Here is a 20,797-nt window from a genome sequence, read left to right as displayed (position 1 = left end):
CCTCCACCACTTGCTAATGTTACTGAATCTGTGGAAGCTCCGCGATAGCCACCACAAGAAGTAACGAATAACGACCCTATCTAAATCCCAGTAACGATTAACGGGTTCCTGATTTTGGCATAATAACTAGTTACGTGCTCGTTACCACAATAATAACGTAGTTACTGTAACGCGTTACTTAATAACGCGTTAGTCCCAACACTGGTTCTCAGGTATTTTGAATACTACTGAATCTTAATATTTTGCTTTACAACAGTAAACAGTTGCACAAGCATATGAACTTGTCCTTCAAGCTGTAGTATCTGTACATACACCTGAGGCCCCTATGGAAACACCTCAGCACTTCTCACCTGCCTTGAGTGATTGTTACCCTGGCAACTACAACTTCTCCAAGCTGCATTACAACATCTCTTCCTGTGTTGTAACACTATGAACCAACTGTGAGAGTTCTTTAAGTTGTTAGATTTTAATCTGTTGGTTAATGTTTCTCCTATTCTCTCCCTCTTCCTCCCCCTCAGGGTGCCTCAGCTCTCTTTGACATGATAGAGTACTATGAGTCGGCCACACATCTCAACATCTCCTTCAACAAGCACATTGGCACACGAGGATGGCAGGCCGCAGCTCACATGATGCGAAAGGTGAGACATCGTCCTCCCATACACCAAAAACTACAGTGTGCAAAGGCCATGGTGTTGAGCAGAGTTGAACTCTTAACCCTTGAAAGACCAGGAGGGTTGTTTCTGCCCATATAGCTACCCTTCAGGAAAAAGTGGTCATCAGGCTCCTAGTAATGCAAACTGCAATAGTAGGAGCTAACCTGGCACAATAACAACTAGTAAATAAATTTAAAGTTAAATAAATGAAAAGGACTGTCACTAAATTTAAAAAAAAGAAAGTCGGTTAAACATTCATCATTCTAAAATAACAGATGATTTAAAAAAGTGAGATTATAAAAGTAAACACACTAAATGAAGTGCATTGGGACATAGTGTCAAAGCAGTGTATGAAAAATGAAAGACATTCTTGGTATTTAGTAAAATAAATTGGGGTAAGTATCAGTTAGGATCTGCAAAGCGAGGCTTGTTTTGCGGGCACATGACCTGGGAATCTTGCAGTTATGGAGTTGTTTGTCAGCTCGTCTTTATACCAAAGTACCAAGGAGTCAAATGTGAGGCCATCTGTCTGACAGCTGAAGCGTGTCTGAAATTGCGTCATGCAACAGGATCTCAAGCACAGCAGCAGGTCTACAACAGAAATGCTGAAAAATAAAAGAATCAAGGTGAATGTCAACCCTGAATGAAACGCTGTCACTGGTCCTTAAAAGAGCTGTACATGAATAAATCCTTGCAAATCTCAATGAACTGAATAGAACAGAGTGTCCCAGAATTTCTTCACAATGATGTGAGCAACTCTTTAGCGTGATGCTAAAGAGGCTTTTGCAAGCTATTGAATCATTTCTCTCCTTCTATATTTTTTAGTGTTTTTTTTTCTTAAATAAATAATGACATTGTATATGTCATCTGTTGTTATTCATCTGAGTTTATATTAGAGATGGCACGATACCACTTTTTTATGTCCGATACCGATATCATAAATTTGGATATCTGCCGATACCGATATGAATCCGATATTGTGTGTTTTTTAATCAATAAAACTGTTTTTTTAATATCTTGCTGCATTTTGTATAAGTTCATACTTAAGTTTAAATAAACAACAACACTAAAGCTATTCTGTTATACCTGTGTGTAAAAAATACACTGCGCCCAAAATATTTCATAGTTCAGCAATACTGATCAATCTAATAAACCTTACCTAACTTAAAACCTAACTTAAACCTACTACATCCTCCCTATTCTGGTATTTTAAAGAGTACTTAGCAGAAATATTAAGCAACCTAACTAATAGGGTTGCAAACTCCCAGCAAAAAAAAATAAAAATAGGGAACCACCCCCACCCTCCACCTCATGATGCTTAATCGATGTAATCAACTTTAATTTGATGCAGTGTGAAAAAAATGCACAGAAATAAATTATTTTTCAAGAATAATTAAATATATTCAACATCTTCCTTCTACAGAATTGCAGACTGCACAGATGGTACTTTCCCAAAGGAAAAAGTACTATAGCTTACTAGGGTATATTAGACTTAACAGTTATACCGTAACTGTTAAGTCTTCTTAACAGGACTTCTATACATTTCTATACATTTTACATCAGATTAAAACTTTGGGTGTAAGATTCAGATAATTATTTATTAAAAGCTAGATAGTTTAAATGAGAATAAGAAAGAAAAGTATGTCTTTGTGCCCCCTTTTCCCTGTTCATGCCCTATCGGCCCCCCTGGCTAAACTTTGCTAGATCCGCCCCTGCACAGTTACCAGCCGTCAACTGAGTAGAAAAAGATCCTGGTGTAGAAAGTAATATTAAATACATTCTAACAACAGCTTATCAAGCTTAAACCTGCTGCTGTTGTTCAGCCGCTGGTTTCCTCTTTCTGGTGCAAAGTGGGCCAAAAACAAAGAAGAGAGACGGACTCGCGACAGAAAAGCCGATCAGCTGATCATTAAGCAGTTTCACGATTGAAGTAGCAGCAGGAGAGCGAGAGAGAGAGGCACTCGCTCCATATATCGGTTGTTAAGCTTAACATGGGAACGTTTTACAAACATTCAGAGATGAACTTACACACTTGCTTTACTTCTCACTGGAATAACTTCCACGGAGATTAAATGCTGGTTTGGTAGCCGCTACTAATACACACAGCCGCTCTATCACGTGACGCATACTGCTCCGACGTGCTACGGTTATGAGCCGAGTTACGCCGTGTCGCAAGTTTTGTGAGGTGCTTTTTTGATATTTAATGGATCGGATTACATTTTTTATTTCTCGCCGATATCCGATCCAGTAATTTAGGTCAGTATCGGACCGATACGTAATATCGGATCGGTCCATCTCTAGTTTATATAGATAGATAGATAGATAGATATATAATTTTTTTTTTTTTTTTTTTTTAATAGTCCCACTAGGACCAGTTTTCTGTTATGTGCTGATTGAGAAAACCTTAAAATCAAGAGGATGTGCTTTTGTTTTGCACATGAAAAAAACAAGTAGTAAAACAATAGTTGAACTGTGACAGAAGATGATGGAATGACTGAAAGAAAAAAGATCTGTCCTCAGAAAAGTCACTGAAGACAATATACACAAGTGATTGAAAAATGTAACAAGGCTTTGTTTTTAGTGAGAAAATTCTTCAGGCTGAAGCTCAAACTGTGGCTTACTTGTGTTGTGTTAGTCATTGCTTTGTGTCTAGGGGGAAAAGACCAAGATTCTGTATTGTTTCTTATCTCTGACCTTTCATCGTCAGTGCTGCTGCAAACATAAGTCACCCTTTGACGTCAGTCATCACTTATTACTATTAAGAATTCAAATCACTAACGGCTAAACACACTGATATATAAGGATGACAGCAGCACATGTGAGAAAACACATTGATGTGAACAGCTGTTGTTTAATCAAAGCAAACTATGTGGAGTTACTGGTTACTGTTTTTTTTTTTTTTTTTTTTTTTTTTTGTGACTCATAACCAAAAAAAACCTCCCAAACTATTCAAACACTTTTATGAAAAAGCAGAGATTTTTGTGTGTTAGGTTGGCTCGGTGTACTGCGGTGAACAGCACTAATAGGACATAATATAATGCATTTTATTGTCACTATACACATGTACAATAAGATACTGAGCATCTCCTACTCAGTGCAGACATGTGGGAAAAGAAAGGGGGGTTCTGCAGCACTGTATACATGTGAGCAGTATTCAAACATATAAAATATACAAATCGGGGAAAAAAATAGTGTGATATATTTACAGTCTGGAGTATTGCACAAAAATTAAGTATTGGTAATGGTAGTTATGTAGTCTGTGTATAGAGTGAAGTCCTTGGATTGGGTGGTGGAACTGTGTTGTCAGTGCATGTGTGAGTTGAGGGAGTTTTGGGAAGAAAGTATTCTTGAGTCTGACAGTCTTTGTGCTTATGCACCTGTAGCGCTTCCCTGAGGGAAGCAGGTTGAACAGGTCAGAACCAGGGTGGGAACTGCCCTTGATGATGTTTGTTGCTCTGCTGAGGAAGCGTGAGAAATAAATGTCCATCAGGGAGGGGAGAGGGCAGCCTGTGATCTTCTGTGCTGCCTTGACTACACTCTGAAACCTCACTCTATTCACCTTAGTGCAGCTACCGTATCATACTGTGATGCAGTATGTCAGCAGACTCTCAATGGACGAGCGGTAGGTCAGCAGCAGGTTGGAGTCCAGTTTGTACTTCCTGAGGACCATCAGGAAGTGCAGCTGCTGCCTTCTTGACAGCCGCTGTGATGTTGTCTGTCCAGGAGATGTCAGTGGAGATGAGGACTCTGAAAACCGTAAGGTGTGGACCCCCCCCACACACTCACCTTCTATGTATAGGGGAGCTAAGTCAGTGCTGTGCCTCCTGAAGTCGACAGTGACCTTTTGGCTTTCTTGGTGTTCACTGCCAGGTTGTTCTCTGAACACCATGCTGCCAACTTCAGGACTTCCTCTCTGTAGGCTGCCTCGTCTCCCTTTGAGATGAGTCCGGCTACCGTGGTGTCATCAGCAAACTTGATGATGAGGTTTCTGTTGTGGGTCGAACTGCAGTCCTGGGTCCAGAGGCAATACAGGAGGGGGCTCAGCACACAGCCCTGTGGGGAGCCAGTGCCCAGCATGCGAGTGGAGGAGAGATGAGGGCCGAGTCTTACAGTCTGGGGCCAGTTAGTGAGAAAGTCCTTTATCCAGGCACATGTGAGAGGGAGGAGGCCAAGAGTGACCAGTTTTGTGATGAGGATATCCAGAATGATTGTATTAAAAGCTGAGCTGTAATCCACTAAGAGCATTCGGATGTAGCTTTGCTGCTGCTCCAGGTGGCTCATCACAGAGTGGAGGGCCATGGCGATGGCGTATGCAAACTGTCTGCAGAGTAACAAATTACTTTGCACTCTTTATTATTATTGTGGCCTACTCATTTGCTTTTATTTTCCATTTGGGTCATTAATTTAATCCTAGAGGGGAAAAACACCACATTCTTAATCACAGTCAGTGATTATGTGGTAACTGTGTACAACGGTCTTACTGTAATCAAAACTATGTGTGGGAAACTTCTTTGGCATTTGATCAGTGCTTGGACCAAAAGGCATTCCCTGTCTCTGAGCAATGACCGTCTGATTTATGAAGCAATGCTGCACAGATATTTCAGCTTGAACATTATCAATGAAAACTCATAACTCATTTCAATGAAGTAAATGGAATCTAATTAACAAATGCTTCGACAAGTGCATGTCCTTGAATCCCTAAGATCTGCCTCGGGTTACATAAATAACAACACTACTTCTCATTGCCTTTATCTTGGCTTCAATTAAAATCAAAGCAGTTCCACTAAAAGTATGTATGCATGTTTCTGTGTGTTTTGCTATTTTACTCAGTCACTTACATATTTATCCTGCTTGGCCTTTGCACTAGGATTTTATTTCATTCCAAGAGGCATGCTGTGATTGTTTTCATCACAGTAATGTGGGTTGTTTTGGGCTTGGGGATGTTTATGTTGTATAGCCAATAATTTGCACCTCTGTTGGTGTTTCCCCCTCAGACGAGCTCTCTGCAGTATCTTGATGCCCGTAACACTCCCCTACTGGACCACTCGGCTCCCTTTGTAGCGCGAGCGCTCAGGATCAGTGGCAGCCTGGCAGTCCTCCATCTGGAGAACGCTGGCCTCTCTGGCAGACCACTCATGTTATTGGGTAAGTCAGCCAAAGTACTAGGGCGTGACAGAGGATGTACAATAGCAAGTGGAGCTTTATTTCACCTTCAGAGAAGCTTTTTATCTGATTAAACATAAAATTATTATTCCTTTTACTGTTTTCCTTAACCTCTTCACCTTTTCTTCCCTCACTTTTCTTTTGTTTTTCATATCACTGATACAGCTACAGCTCTGAAGATGAATATGAACCTCCGGGAGTTGTACCTTGCTGACAACAAGCTCAATGGCCTGCAGGACTCAGCGCAACTTGGCAATTTGCTCAAGTTTAACTACAACATTCAGATCCTGGACCTACGTAATAATCACATACTGGACTCTGGTAAGAAGCAGTAATAGTCCTCTGACACAGTAACAAGTACCATCATTATTTATTTATTTATTTATTTATTTACAGTTTTGTTTCATCAGGGTGGTATTTGTTGTTAGATTTGTTAGCTCTATGTACCATAATATTGTTTCACTGAAACTTTTTTCTAAAAATCCTTCAGTCTCAGCAAAGGGGCAAGATAAAAGAAGTAGATCATATTCAGATATTAAAAATTTGTATAACGAGCAGTAAAACCAAAAGCAGGCAAACACAAAATGCTAAATAATACAAAATTAAAGCAGTGCAAACAAGTGAAAGCTAATACACAAACCAGTAAAATAACATTAGGTATTGAACAGAAGTATCTTCATATCAAGGCAGCTGCGAGCTTTAACATCTGTTCTCAATGTTAAACATAAGTTAAACATTAACTAGTTAGTTTTAAGCTTTACCCAGTTAAATAGTTAAATTTAAATGTCTTTAAACAGATTTTTATGCTGCTGTAATTACTACCTGTTACAGCATGAGTGGTTGTGTTGTGTGTCAGTGTCATCTACTCTCATCTACTAGCTACCACTGAGGTAACCTAAGTTTTTTTTGTTGTTGTTGTCCATTGTGAAACCTGATTTGGTGTGTAATTTAGATCAAAAGGATGTATTTGTTCAAAGATGGATGTGGTCTGACCCATAAGTGATGGTTTTTCCCTGCTCAAGATGGACCTTTAGGGTGTGACTAGGCATGTTAGCACGAACGGTCTAAATGTATTTAGAGCAATGATGTTTCCCCGTTTTTTTGGGGTTTTTTTTTGTTTATTTTGTTGTTGTTGTTTTTAATATATATATATATATATATATATATATATATATATATATATATATACTGATTTTAGCCTGATTAAATGAAACTCCACTTAAAGAAACAATCCTGGTGAGTGTCCTTTCGGATAAGACAAAATGTCTTTAGTGGCTGGCGAGATTGATTTTATTAAGGAAAAACCTTGCCATGAAAGCTATAAGAAGTACATGGTCTCACACACAGGGTGGCCTAAGGACCTTCAGTTACTTTAAATGTTTTAGTTACAGCACTGTGCAAAAAATGTTATTTTTACTCCTGCTACACATTTAGGCACCATGATGCTACTGCATACTTTAAGACTGCAGTATTTTTGGGAGCACTGAATCACTGTTGTTGCAGTTGGTGTTCATACAGCGATTGATGATTAAGTCTACTATAATAATAACTTAAGGGGGCAGATATTAGCTGAACCACTCGTTAGTCATAACATAATGAACCCTATTTTTCCCTTGTAGTCTGACTAACGCTTCAGGCCTTCAAGGCAATAATTACATGTATCTTAGTGGTTAATGGTAACAATAGGCTAATTAGATATGTTGGCAAGTTTAATAGTTGTCACTTCTGTCTTTAGAAAAAAAAAATTAAGGAATGATAATATTAACAATAGGAACAACAATAGTAGTAGTAGTAGTGATGATAATAATAATAATAATAATATGTTGTTATTACTGTTTACTGTTAATAATAATTCCTGTTGCTTTGTCCTGGCACTGGCCCACAGATTGAGGAGACACTGGAATATTATTTTTCATAACCATTTCATTTTTATCTACTTCTCAAATTAAAAATCATACCATGTTGATGCTGCCGATTTCATTTTCTGGCTAAATGGTTTAGGGGTTTTTTGGCTTGTTTTTTACTTAACCATTTGCCTTACTGTTCATTTTAAGCTAAAGCAAATGTATTTATGCAGAAGAAATATATTTTGTATTTCTGTTGCATGTTCACTTTTAGATTTCATTTAAAGTGGCATTAAAGGGGTCCTAAAAATCCTCAAATGTATCTTCATATCAATAGAAATTGTGACAATGCATGGGGATATTAATATGGGCTTTACAGTTTACAGTTGCTAAAGTTTTTTCCACTGCACTTCATCAACATTACAGTAATCTTCTAGATGCTCATCAGAACTCGGTCTGTGTGTGTTTCTGTGCAGGTCTGGCCTATGTGTGTGAGGGACTAAAAGAACAGAGGAAAGGCCTCGTCACGTTGGTGCTATGGAACAACCAGCTCACGCATAATGGCATGGGCTACCTTGCTGCTGCACTGGTACACACACACAAACAGATACACACACTTGGTGACAGTGAAGCCAGGGACATTTATTGAAGGTTTTGAGAGCCTATGTATGTAAATTTAGAAAAAGAAGGGAAAAAAGGCACCCAGAAGGCAATTTTGTTTGTTTGTTTTTTAAACTCTGTGAGATAAGTGATCCGAATAGAAGTCTGCTATGTATTTCTTAGTTTTCTTAATATCCTGCTAGGGCATTCCACCCCCAGCTAGGGCTCACTTTCTTGCACATGTGCACATTTTAATTCTACCTCAGTCAATGTTTATGACTGTAATTTAATTATTGTAATACATTTTACCCATAAAGCATGTCATCTTTACTGGAATAATGTTGAGTCACATCCAGGACCCTGCTTGAAGCAGACATACCAAGGCTGGGGGTTTCCAGTTTCTCCTCAGGTTGCACAGACTATGTTTCACACTCCTTAATGTCTGGACAAATAAGACTTAGAACTCTGTTTATTTTCCTCATGGGCATTCATACTTGCATATCCTTTTGGCAACTGCTATTCAGTTACTTTAGACAGGTGTGTAGCTGGTGGATTAGTGTGCTGTGCAAACAGGTGCTATGACGTCTGATTTGACTGGACATTTCCGCGTAAACTTGTCATTAATACACCTGACATTTTGTGTTGACGTATCTCACTAAGTGAATAATGTGATCTCATGTCCTGGTCGTGCCAATTCCAGTTCAACCTGGAATAAATTCATAGTGGTTAGTTACAGATAATCCATTGCTGAAGTCACATATCTGTCATTGAGGGATTGAATGTCATTATCTGCTCCTCTCAGTGTCTTTTCCTTCCATCTTTTTATTGTGTTAGTACTACAGACTCTGATGAGTCATTCCATCTTCAGCCTTGTCAAGGAAAGATAACTGCCTTTTTTCTGTTTGTATTTAGTGGTCAGAGGTCTTGTTGCAAACCATTGGATATATTAAAAAAAAGAAAAAGCTAACAACATAAATGACTGCATGAAGCCACTGCAGTACATTTGTTGATCTCATTATTTCCAGTTTATTGATGATGATTAATGAGATTTGGTTAATTTCCTTGACTTGGTGTAATTATGTTCATTATTGGCAAGGCTGCAGTTACGCTTCACTGTTTGTCATTTTTAACCTATGATGTAGTTTTTGAATTTCATTTCCAGCTCCCATCATGTGATACATAAAAGCTACTGTAGCCATAGAGACGCTTCCTTCTGTACCCACGTAACTGGCAGCATCAGAATGACAAAATCAAGGTTTCATGCTTTATCAAACTGAGGTTAATGGTCTTTAAAGTGGACGTGTTTGCTATGTGGACATAAAGGCAACTTGCATTACATGACACTGTTTGATAAGTCCAAAATAAGGACATCTTATTGGAGACAAGTGCTGTTTTCCATTGCATACAGTAGAGTGTGCAGCTCTGTTTAAAGCTTCTTGGACCAGTGGTGTCATTGGCCAACTGGCTACATTTTCTGAAGTCTGGAATTTTGGAACGTGGGCCCACAGGAGGTGCAATGGCCCTGATTTGTATATATCACAGTTACTGTATTTGTTACATAGGCCCATACCTGTATCTTGTACATAAAGCCATCGGTTTTTATTTGATTCTTAGGTTCAATGTGATTGCATCGTGAGACAACTTTTCAACAAATTGTTAGTGTAAGCAAACTTTTTTAGATAAAAACAGGATTTACTTTAAGCTACATGAAAAGGCAATGCAATAATGTAAAATGGGTTAAAAATTTATCATCAAACCCAATGTGGTAGATAACTATGCTTAAACCACACATGTTAATAATTATAAGAGGAATTCACTTATTTTTATAACCTGTGGTGGTCTTTGCCTTTCGATTACTTAAACCAGTATTTCTGAGATTTTCCAATAAATGTGTCTGTTGGTTTTTGTTTTTGTTTGTTTGTTTTGTTCAAACAAAATGTCCTAAAATTTCAATTCTCACAGATAAAAAAGAACCTTTGACTGTTTTGGCTAATTATTCACAACTCTGGATTTGACCACAGTTTACTTGGCTGCTAAAATGTTATGAAATGATAATGTTGCCCAAAAATGTAAAAGCAGCACGTCTTGGAGCTCACTCATTTAAATGGGCATTTGACGTTTTAGCACTAGCTAACAGGAATGATCTTAATAAATACTCTTAATGGATAAGTAAATAGTAAGTAATATCAAAACTGCCTACTTGGGGATGAGACCTTTAAGTATCACTGAGATTTCTTTTAAAGAGAACGACTTTCTGTAAACACATCATGTAGGCATTGAATCCTGCATAAAGTACAACGTTGCTCATTTTTTGACATTTCTAAAATTACACTAGATGTACAAAGCTTATTCAAGTTCAAGGTTCTTTATTCATCACATGCGTAGTTATACAAGTATAACACACTGTGAAATGTAACCTGACACGCTCCTCAACTTGTGCAAAAGGGGGGAGAGAGGAAGAACATTATATATTATATACATTAGGTGAATGTGCTGTAGTAGCATGTATGCAGCAAGCAGGTGAATTCTGTACATTAAGTGTATTAAATAAGAATACAGTCTGAACTGTATTCTGTACTGTTTCTGTACTGTACTTCTGTACTTATTCCTGTACTGTTAACAAACACAGCAAAACACTGTGATTATGTTATTCATTATTATTTCCACTTGTAATTTAAATATTGTTCCTCTCAGCCATGCACACAGAGTCTGGAGACTCTGAACCTCGGCCATAATTCGGTGGGTAACGAAGGAGTCCACAAGCTGAAAGACGGGCTGATCGCCAACCGCTCTGTGCTCAGGCTGGGCCTTGCTTCCACCAAGCTGTCCTGTGAAGGTAGGAAATGATGTATTTGTTCCTCAGCTGTAGTTTTTTCTGGTGTGTGCGTGTGTTGGATTTTGGCATTTTTGACTGGCCTCCTGTTGTTGTGTGCTCTAGGAGCTGTGGCTGTGGCCGAATTCATTGCTGAGAGCCCCAGACTGCTGCGCCTGGACCTTCGAGAGAATGAGATTAAAACAGGTGGCCTCATGGCCCTGTCTCTTGCCCTGAAGGTTAACACCTCTCTGCTGCGTCTCGACCTTGACCGGGAGCCCAAGAAAGAAACTGTGAGTATGCGAATAAGAAATGGTAAAGGATAGAGAGGAGAGGAAGGAGATGGTTGAATATAGTCCAAAGGTGATGCTTTCAGTGTATATAAAATGACTCATTTTCAACAATTCCAGTGAGAAGACCAAAACCTAATACAGGTATTTACAGTTTAGGTACAGCTTAGTGTGGCTTGTTGGATGGTGCCAAATACTTCTCCTGTCCAAAAACTGTAAAACAAATTGATGAGCCATGCTGATATTATGATATGATATGTGCACTGCTCTGATAAATTCCCAATAGGCAACAGATCTCAGTTGTTAGTTAATCCCCAACAAATGTACAATCGTCTTTTTTCTGGGGAGAGGTACTTATGATCTTCTCCACCTGTTATGCCAGCACGATGCCATCATTTAAAAAAAGATTGTGTTGTGAAAGAACATACTTCTTGCTAAAACAAATGAAAGAAGTAACGCCCTGTTACAGTGACTGTTTTGCATATTAGAAATATGTTTTTTGTTTATTTATTTTTTGTCTCTTAGGTAAAGAGCTTTATTGAGACACAGCGTGCCCTACTGGCTGAGATCCAGAATGGTTGTAAGAGGAATTTCATCCTTGCTAAAGAAAAAGAGGATAATGAGCAGAAGATGAAGCAGTCTGCCTCTATGGCTGAAATTGCCACAGAGGAAGAGCAAGAGCAAGAAGAGGAGGAGGAGGAGGAGGAGCATGAATCAGCATCAGAGGAGAGAGGTGACGTAGAGGATAAAGACGATGAAACGGCAGGAAATGAAACGCAGACAAGCAGGCAGTCAGGAGCGAGCTCTGACTCAGATGTTCCTCAGACTCATCTGGAGTCTGACTCTGACACTGAGGATGAGGAGGAAAGCGAGGTGGTAACAAAATCTTCCACTTCAAACTCCTCCACTCTCTCAAACCAGACTGCTACTCATACCCATCCAGGGGTTGCACAGTCTCAACTCAGTGCCTCACATACATCCTCAGCCTCACTGTCTAAAGGGTCAAGCGTAATTTCTGTCACCGTCACAGAATCTGCAGCTCCTCCGGGCACACCTCCATCTCCTGGACGTTGCATATCCGTCTCAAGCCCTGGGAGGGGTCATAAGATTTTCATGGTGACCCGGGTGGAGAGCCCCCCTGAGCAGCATCAGCTCCAGTTAAGTGTACCTGCTGTTCCCAGCCAGTCTAAAGAGCCCTCAAAGACTCCTGCAGACACAACACAGCAGACACAACCCCCGTGTGCAATTCAGACACCTACACAAACCCAACTGACACAGGAGGAAATGAAGGAGAACTCACCTGCTCTTTTGACAGACTCTAAAATGACAGAGCAGAGTCCTTTAGCACTAAATACTCCACAGACCTGCAAACTAGAGCCACAGTCTACAACTGAAAACACAGATCCAAGTCTACAGTCACCAGCCCCGCCTTTAAATTCCTCATCAGACCAGGTAACCGAGAGCCCTAAAAGCCCCCAACCTGAGCCTCTTTGTTTAGAAGGAAACAAAAAGGAAGAGGAGGAGGCGAAAGTTCCTGTAGGAAATGATTGGCAGGTGATACCCCGAGAGCGTGAACAGTCAGAGGAACTGAATCCACCCCAGACTAGCTTACCTCCACAGCAGGAACTGTTAACATCTGGACTGCAGCAGCTACCAAATGATGTAGTAACTACGGCAGAGGAGGCCTGCTTACCACACCAAACACAGGAGACACTTCTACAGAAAGAGAAGCAGGAAATATTAGTCAGCTTACCAGAAAATGAAAAACTCAGTTTAGCAGAGACAGAACAGCCAAACCAAGAGGAGCCAAGGCCAAAGCAACAACCAGAGGCACATGAACAGGAAGCAGAGTCTTTCCCCTCTGTCCACACTGATCTGCAGGCACCAGCTGTCACTCAGGGTGGAGCACAGGAGTCAAATCCTCAAACAGGAGATGCAACACAAAGTCCCAACCCCACCTCATCTTGGCCTGAAGCTATCACTCAAATAAATCCACCGGTTGAAAGGGAGGAATCGGCTGACGAGAGCTCTGCAGACGAGGGAGAGAGTTTTGCTGAGGCTCTAGAAGGGGAGGTGGTCGGTGCTGCTCTGCCCAATGGCCTGAAACCTGAGTTCTCCCTCCATCTTCTCGACACTGAAAGCCCCAAGCCTGGCAGCTGTGTGATGGAGCACGGTGAGAATGTGTGAACACTGATGTCATGTTTTTTAAATCAGGTCGCATTCAGTAGATTTTTTTTTTGTTGTTGTGGAAAGGTTGTTTTAAAGTCTCTTATGTGTCACTTGTGTAGTGAGTGTCAGCTGTGGACAGGACCTGGAGGAACTGCTGCTGGAAGCCAGTTTGGAGACTGGGAGAGATGCACCGTGAGGTATAGAGCATTTATCACACTATTAATCTGCTGCAGAGTGTGCTTGAAGCAATACTACAGAGCGGGCCATTTATATGGATACACCGTAATAAAATGGGAATGGTTGGTGATATTAAAGTCCTGTTTGTGTCACATTAGTATATGTGAGGGGGCAAACTCCTCAAGATGGGTGGTGACCATGGTGGCCATTTAGAAGTCGGCCATCTTGGGTACAACTTTTGTTTTTTCAATAGGAAGAGGGCCATGTGACACATCAAACTTATTGGTAATGTCACAAGAAAAACAATGGTGTGCTTGGTTTCAACGTAACTTTATTCTTTCATGAGTTATTTACAAGTTTCTGACCACTTATAAAATGTGTTCAATGTGCTGCCCATTGTGTTGGATTGGCAATGCAACCCTCTTCTCCCACTCTGCACACACTGATAGCAACACCACAGGACAAATGCCAGCACAGGCATCCAGTATCCGTAGTTTCAGGTGCTGCACATCTCGTATCTTCACACCATAGACAATTGCCTTCAGATGACCCCAAAGATAAAAGTCTAAGGGGGTCAGATCGGGAGACCTTGGGGGCCATTCAACTGGCCCACAACGACCAATCCACTTTCCAGGAAACTGTTCATCTAGGAATGCTCGGACCTGGCACCCATAATGTGGTGGTGCACCATCTTGCTGGAAAAACTCAGGGAACGTGCCAGCTTCAGTGCACAAAGAGGGAAACACATCATCATGTAGCAATTTCAAATATCCAGTGGCCTTGAGGTTTCCATTGATGAAGAATGGACCCACTATCATTGTACCCCATATACCACACCAAACCATCACTTTTGTTGTTCCAACAGTCTTGGAGGGATCCATCCAATGTGGGTTAGTGTCAGACCAATAGCGGTGGTTTAGTTTGTTAACTTCACCATTCACATAATAGTTTGCCTCATCACTGAACAAAATCTTCTGCATGAACTGAGGGTCCTGTTCCAATTTTTGTTTTGCCCATTCTGCAAATTCTGTGCGCCGATCTGGGTCATCCTCGTTGAGATGCTGCAGTAGCTGGAGTTTGTAAGGGTGCCATTTGTGAGTAGCTAATATCCGCCGAAGGGATGTTCGACTAATGCCACTCTCCAGTGACATGCGGCGAGTGCTACGCTGTGGGCTCTTGCTGAATGAAGCTAGGACAGCCACTGATGTTTCTTCATTAGTGACAGTTTTCTTGCGTCCACATTTTGGCAAATCCAACACTGAACCAGTTTCACGAAACTTAGCAAGCAGTTTGCTAACTGTAGCATGGGAGATGGGTGGTCTCGTAGGGTGTCTTGCATTGAAATCTGCTGCAATGACCCGGTTACTGCGTTCACCAGATATCAACACGATTTCGATTCCTCACGTGTTAACCTCTTCGACATGTCAATGGCTGTGAACAAAGAGAAACTTGTAAATAACTCATGAAAGAATAAAGTTACGTTGAAACCAAGCACACCATTATTTTTCTTGTGACATTACCAATAAGTTTGATGTGTCACATGACCCTCTTCCTATTGAAAAAAAACAAAAGTTGTATCCAAGATGGCCGACTTCTAAATGGCCACCATGGTCACCACCCATCTTGAGGAGTTTGCCCCCTCACATATACTAATGTGCCACAAACAGGACTTTAATATCACCAACCATTCCCATGTTATTACGGTGTATCCATATAAATGGCCCGCCCTGTACTTTGTTGCATTATAAGTAAAAAACAAAAAAACAAAACATAAATTACAAATTCCGGTTTGTGCTAATCAGCAAATAAACACGAGTCTCTGCCTGCCCTCTAACAGCCCCTCATGTCAGCCTCAGTTACTTTAAACCTAAAGAGCCCAGTCAGTTCTGATTGGCCAGATTTCAAAGCTGCCCTTCATGAGACTTCATCCGGCTCTAGTGGCTAGAAAACAAATATTTGTGTACATGTTCGAGCCTTATTCTCTAAAATATGCAACTGATGAAGACCAACCCTAACGTGAGAACCCTTTGCAGAAAATGCTACAGAACCTGCTTCTGGAAAGTGTTAAGCTGGTGCTAATATGTAGCACGTTTTATGCACATTCTCCTTCTGGTAGAAAAACGGCATGTAAATGACAGAAAAGGCACTTTGTGTTTTCTGCTTCTGCTCTTTTAATATTTCAGTTTACAGTTCATTTCTCACAACTTAAAACACAATAAAATGACCAAATGTGCAGATAATGACATTAATGATGCAAAACACAAGTGTCTGCTCTTCATCATACAATGAAACAGCACAATCTTAAATCTCATATGACCAATAACATCCAATCATAAATCAGATCTTATATAGGGCAAACAATAGGTGTTAAATTTCATCATCCATATAGCCTAGAAACAAATGATACATACTCGTTGCAATGCTTATATCAAAGAGAAGTGTTAAGCTGTTTTCATACATGCTCTGCAGCTTTTCAAACACTTGCGTAACAGAGGTGCGGCTCTGTAGTCGGACATTAGCCTGCCAGCTCACTGGTAGTGTGTGTGTGTGTGTGTGTGTGTGTGTGTGTGTGTGTGTGTGTGTGTGTGTGTGTGTGTGTGTGGTGCTGGATTGTGTTGATATGTGAAGGCCAAGTGCCCGCTACATTGATTACTGGTAGGATTTGGGCCTCAAGTATATCTTGCTCACATTTCCTCTACTGAACCACAAAGAGTATATTCTGTAGTGCAAATGCATGTGAAATGGACCATTTTCTGGTGTGTACATGAATGCAGCTTCATGGTGTGGTTAATGATATATTTAAACGTGGTTCTGATCCAAGTTCAGTTTCTAAAACGTTTATCTCCTCTCTCCTGCTTCCACAGGGACTGTCAGGACAGGTGAAAACAGCATAAGTTGTCTGGCTTTGCTACGTGACTGGTTGCCCTTCAAAGTTTTTGTCATAACCTTCAACACAGCATTCTCATAAAGGACAGAAGACCCAGTGTTACACTCACAGCTCTGTACAGGATGATACAAACAAATAATGGAAAAGACTTGAAGGACAAGATTTGCCTGTGGAGCTCAGTTGTGACATAAGGAGACCCTCCACATCCACACTACACCCAACCACTGAAACACACATGCATATGCACATTGAATATGCGAAATGAGGGGGAGAGAAATAAAGTTCAACCTGTTGTCACTACATTTTGTCAGCCACAATCTTTACATGAAGAGAAGTGAGGTGTGGGGACAAAAGAGAGAGGATGAAACACTAACCAAAGACGGACCTTTCTCACAGCTCCTTGCGCTCTTCTGTAGGTCTCCACAATGATAAAAAAAAAATAGTAATTAAAAGGATTTTTTGTAACATACATACACAAAGACAATAACAGATGATGTGAAGTGACCGAAGACAAAAGAACAGTGGCAGACCCTGCCGATCAGACCTGCTGGCTTAAACACTTGAGGTTGGAGTAGGTCGCTCTTTAAGGCTTTTATATCCACGGAAGCTGAAGTTGTTAACGTGTCTGTTTAAGTGTCAACATTTTCTGTGTGTGTGTCTCCCCCACTCCCTCCTTTAAACTCTAAGGGACTTCTGCCAAAGTGACCTCTCCTGTTTGTTTTCTCCTCCTGTACTCACTTTGGCCCCTCAGGAATCGGCGTTCCCACCACCGCTCAGACCTTTCAGATCTGACGCGGAGGAGCTGCAACCGTCTCCCGCTCGCTTCTGCTACAATAAAAATGCTTTTTAGAGTTCACCGAGTCGGTGATTTGTTCCCCGCTGAAAAGAAAAGAAAACTTTAGTGAATATCAGAAATTTATACGTCTGATTTTGGTTGATTTATTTCTGGGCGATACGGGGCAAAAATCAGTTTTTCCTTTATTCTCTGCAGCTCAGTGATTGCTTTATTCGATTGATCTTTGTTGTGTGAAAGTGTAAGGAAAAACAGCCTGGTCTCAGTCATCATCTCCCCTCTCCTTTCCTCCGGTCCCTTAGTCTTCCACTGGTACTTCGTGCCATCTCTCCCCTATGTTCTCGCTCCTCATCATGTTGCCTTCAGTCTCACCACTTCAGATTCAGTGTTGTTGTGATTTTTTTCCTAAGGGGGAGGGTGTCCAGGTTTTTTGTTTGGCTGCTTTGAGAAATCAATTACTTTATATTTATTTTATGAGCCCTCTGATTTATTTTTGACCCCCACCCCCCCTTTTTCCTTTCCTTTCTTCTGATTAGGGGTTTGCTTTAAAGTTTTTGATGTATATATCATATCACACTAGGGGAAATATTTAGTTTTTCTTTTGTTTTTTGAGGGGGGAGGGGCTCTAATAAAAATGTGAGGAAGGGTAAATAAGATTGAATGATTAGAAACGGTAACAGCAAAACAAAGAAGCGGTGGACATAAGAGGCAACATATTTTAGAGCTGCTCTGCTGTGTGAAGCTGTGGCCACAAGGGGGCAGTGATGGCTGTTTCCCCACAGGCCCAAAGGAGATCACAGTCCGAGCAGAATCACGTGCTGATGTCTGTGAAAATCCAACTCCTGACCATAGTTTTTCAGAGCAGGGCAGTTAGACGGTATCTCCGCTTTGATAATTCCTCCCTGAAGCGGATACCGGCAGGTTGGATTTCTTTTCCTGTCGACGGAGCAGCATTCAACCTTCCTGCTCTTCTACACCCAAAAGATAGTTTGCTCCCACTGTTTGTAATGCTTTAATTTTAGATTTTTTTTTAAAGAATAATTTGTTAACTTAATTAAACTGTGCTGGTAATCACAAAGTTATGTATGGCGAAATTTGTTCCTCAAATAAATGCATGTAATAACTAATAATATGACTGAATGTATGTTTCAATGGAAAATACTCCACTCGGAGCTGCACACAAATGCATGAATGACAGGAATAATGATTTGGATGAAGTTTTGGGTTACAAATAATGTAATAACAGACCAGGCTCAATATGTTGCAGTACCGGCAATTAAAATGGTGATAAGAAGTGCAGCAAGCAGCACCGACATGATTACGGCTCCTCTGAAAGGAGCGAAATGTGCTGTTGCTCTTTTGTTCTTTTTGGTTTGTTTTCCGCACTGCTGAGCTGCTCCTCGCAGGCACGTTAAACCAAAGCCTGACACTGATAACGATGTTACTTGAACGTCGGATGCTGTGTCATTAATGTGTTTTATTTTTTCATTTTAAAGGTTTTTTTTTTTTTTTTACACATAGTTTCAAGTTGCATGCACACACTTTTCAAGCTTGTCAGGCTGTTCTCAAATTCTGATTAACAACCACCAACACACACACGCATCTTTTGCTCTAACTAACAGAAATCGGACTTATACATGAGACATCTCTACATTTGAGTCACTTTAGACCAGTGATACCCAACCTGAGGACACTCCAAAAATGAAAGATCTTAAGACAGTCCTCTGCTTTTTGCTTTGGATGCTTAATTTATTTGTTTTCAGATAAGACGATGATTTTACAGTAGACCATAGCAACTTATTGAGCAAAGATCCCCATGTTAAGAACTTCACCAGGACTAAAATACTGTGTGACCAAACACACTGACACATCCATGCATTTTACTCTTTATAGGACATGTTGTTTGGCTGATATAATGAGAGTATACTGTTAGTTTCAGGTCTTCCCATATTATCTCAATCGTAAGAAAAGATTTGAAATTAAGATGTTTTTTGAAAGCTGACTTTATCGTCGTATTTCCGGTGGCTCAATACTGCAGTGGTTTATTCATTTGCTTCACAATGGAGAAGGATCCTGGGGAGGAGATACAAATCCCTCTGTGGTGATGTCAAGAAGTGCATCTGGCACCTAAATAAGTAAATCTATCAAATCAAACGTGCTGCCTGCTGTGGTGACCGATTGTCAGTAAGGAAGTTGCTAAAAGTAGCATTACAAATACTCCATGAAGACATCAATAATTCAGAGTCTGTGAAAATCTTTATTCTCTGTCCACGTGTTCAACATTTATTCATTTATTTTTATTGTTTGCTAAATATTTGCATGTTTCATTTTGTGAATAATGAGGCTGTTTCCTAGCATTTACCAACTGGCACCAGAGGACTCGTTTGGATTTATCGTCAGTGAAATTTCATAGCAGGCTGATGGAAATTAAACAAGTGTCCCATTTCTCTGCACCAGGGTTTCACAGCCTTTAAATTAAAAGTTGGCTTCAGAAAAAGGAGAAAAACATGTTTTAGCTACCTTCTTTTGTTCCTTAAGATCCTTGTTTCTCTCTCCCTCCTGTCCTATGGTCATTTCTATTTCATGCCTTTGAAATTAAGTATAAAACAAAAAGAAGTCATGGTGTTATTATTAGAACACCACAGAGATTCCAGGAGAAACACTTCCCTCTCCTGAAACTATTCGTGTGAACCGCCTCACCCCTCTCCTCCACTGCGTAGGCTGTCCTGGGGTGAAGGTGTGGAGAACGATGGGAGCTCTGCTCTGTATGTTTTACTATACAAATTCTTGACCACACAAATCCACCCCGCCCAATTATATAAGAGTGAGAGAAAACTAGAAGTCCTTAAAACCCTAGCAAGTGGCCCCAAAGTGGTGCAAGTTTCAAGTAAATGGCACATAGTTTCTTTGTTTGTTTGTTTGTTTTTTTCAAATTTACATTATGAGTCTTGAAATGCTGAAGAAAGTACCAGAAATGCTCTGACCACTCAGCTGATTTGTTATTATTAATTCATTTTTATTGGTATAATTTTCCAGAGGCCAGACACCAAACTACTCGATTTTTTAAGAAGAAAAGAAACATATTTTAATGTTAGCCCTCAAGTTTGGAACCACAGGCCTACATTCATTCAATCTTCAGTTTTCTTCTGTATTCACCGATTGCAACAGTTATTTCTGAGCGACTGCCACAAAACATCCTTCCTGTCATCAGTGCCTGTAATGACCCACCCAAACCTGCCCTGCAGTCAGTGTAGTGTAATCACGTTCGGTGTAGATTTGGAGGATTTTCTTCTCAGTCTGGACTCTTACCTCTCGGGACACAAACTGTGTGACACTGTTGCTGCACAGAGTTTTGGTTTTATTGCATCTGTGGAAAAATTCTCGTTGAAATAAAACATTTCCTAATGTT

The 20,797-nt window shown here is 40.4% G+C and overlaps 1 protein-coding gene across 1 annotated transcript in view; it reads left to right on the top strand.

Annotated features, from left to right (window-relative positions):
• ppp1r37 (protein phosphatase 1, regulatory subunit 37) overlaps positions 1-20,765 on the top strand; it is a 54,948-nt gene extending 34,183 nt beyond the window's left edge. Inside the window, exons 5-13 of the mRNA XM_063492714.1 lie at positions 519-638; positions 5,648-5,798; positions 5,982-6,137; positions 8,137-8,249; positions 10,955-11,096; positions 11,199-11,365; positions 11,888-13,535; positions 13,651-13,728; positions 16,573-20,765. Coding sequence (XP_063348784.1) covers positions 519-638; positions 5,648-5,798; positions 5,982-6,137; positions 8,137-8,249; positions 10,955-11,096; positions 11,199-11,365; positions 11,888-13,535; positions 13,651-13,727 — 2,574 coding nt within the window. The 3' untranslated portion in view covers position 13,728; positions 16,573-20,765. The remainder of the gene's footprint in view (positions 1-518; positions 639-5,647; positions 5,799-5,981; positions 6,138-8,136; positions 8,250-10,954; positions 11,097-11,198; positions 11,366-11,887; positions 13,536-13,650; positions 13,729-16,572) is intronic.
• Positions 20,766-20,797: the final 32 nt, after the last annotated feature.

This window comes from Pelmatolapia mariae, linkage group LG14 (genome assembly GCF_036321145.2).
Source record: "Pelmatolapia mariae isolate MD_Pm_ZW linkage group LG14, Pm_UMD_F_2, whole genome shotgun sequence".
NCBI lineage: Eukaryota > Metazoa > Chordata > Actinopteri > Cichliformes > Cichlidae > Pelmatolapia > Pelmatolapia mariae.
The sequence above is the reverse complement of the archived record's forward strand: the minus strand, read 5'-3'. Positions and strand labels throughout refer to the sequence as shown.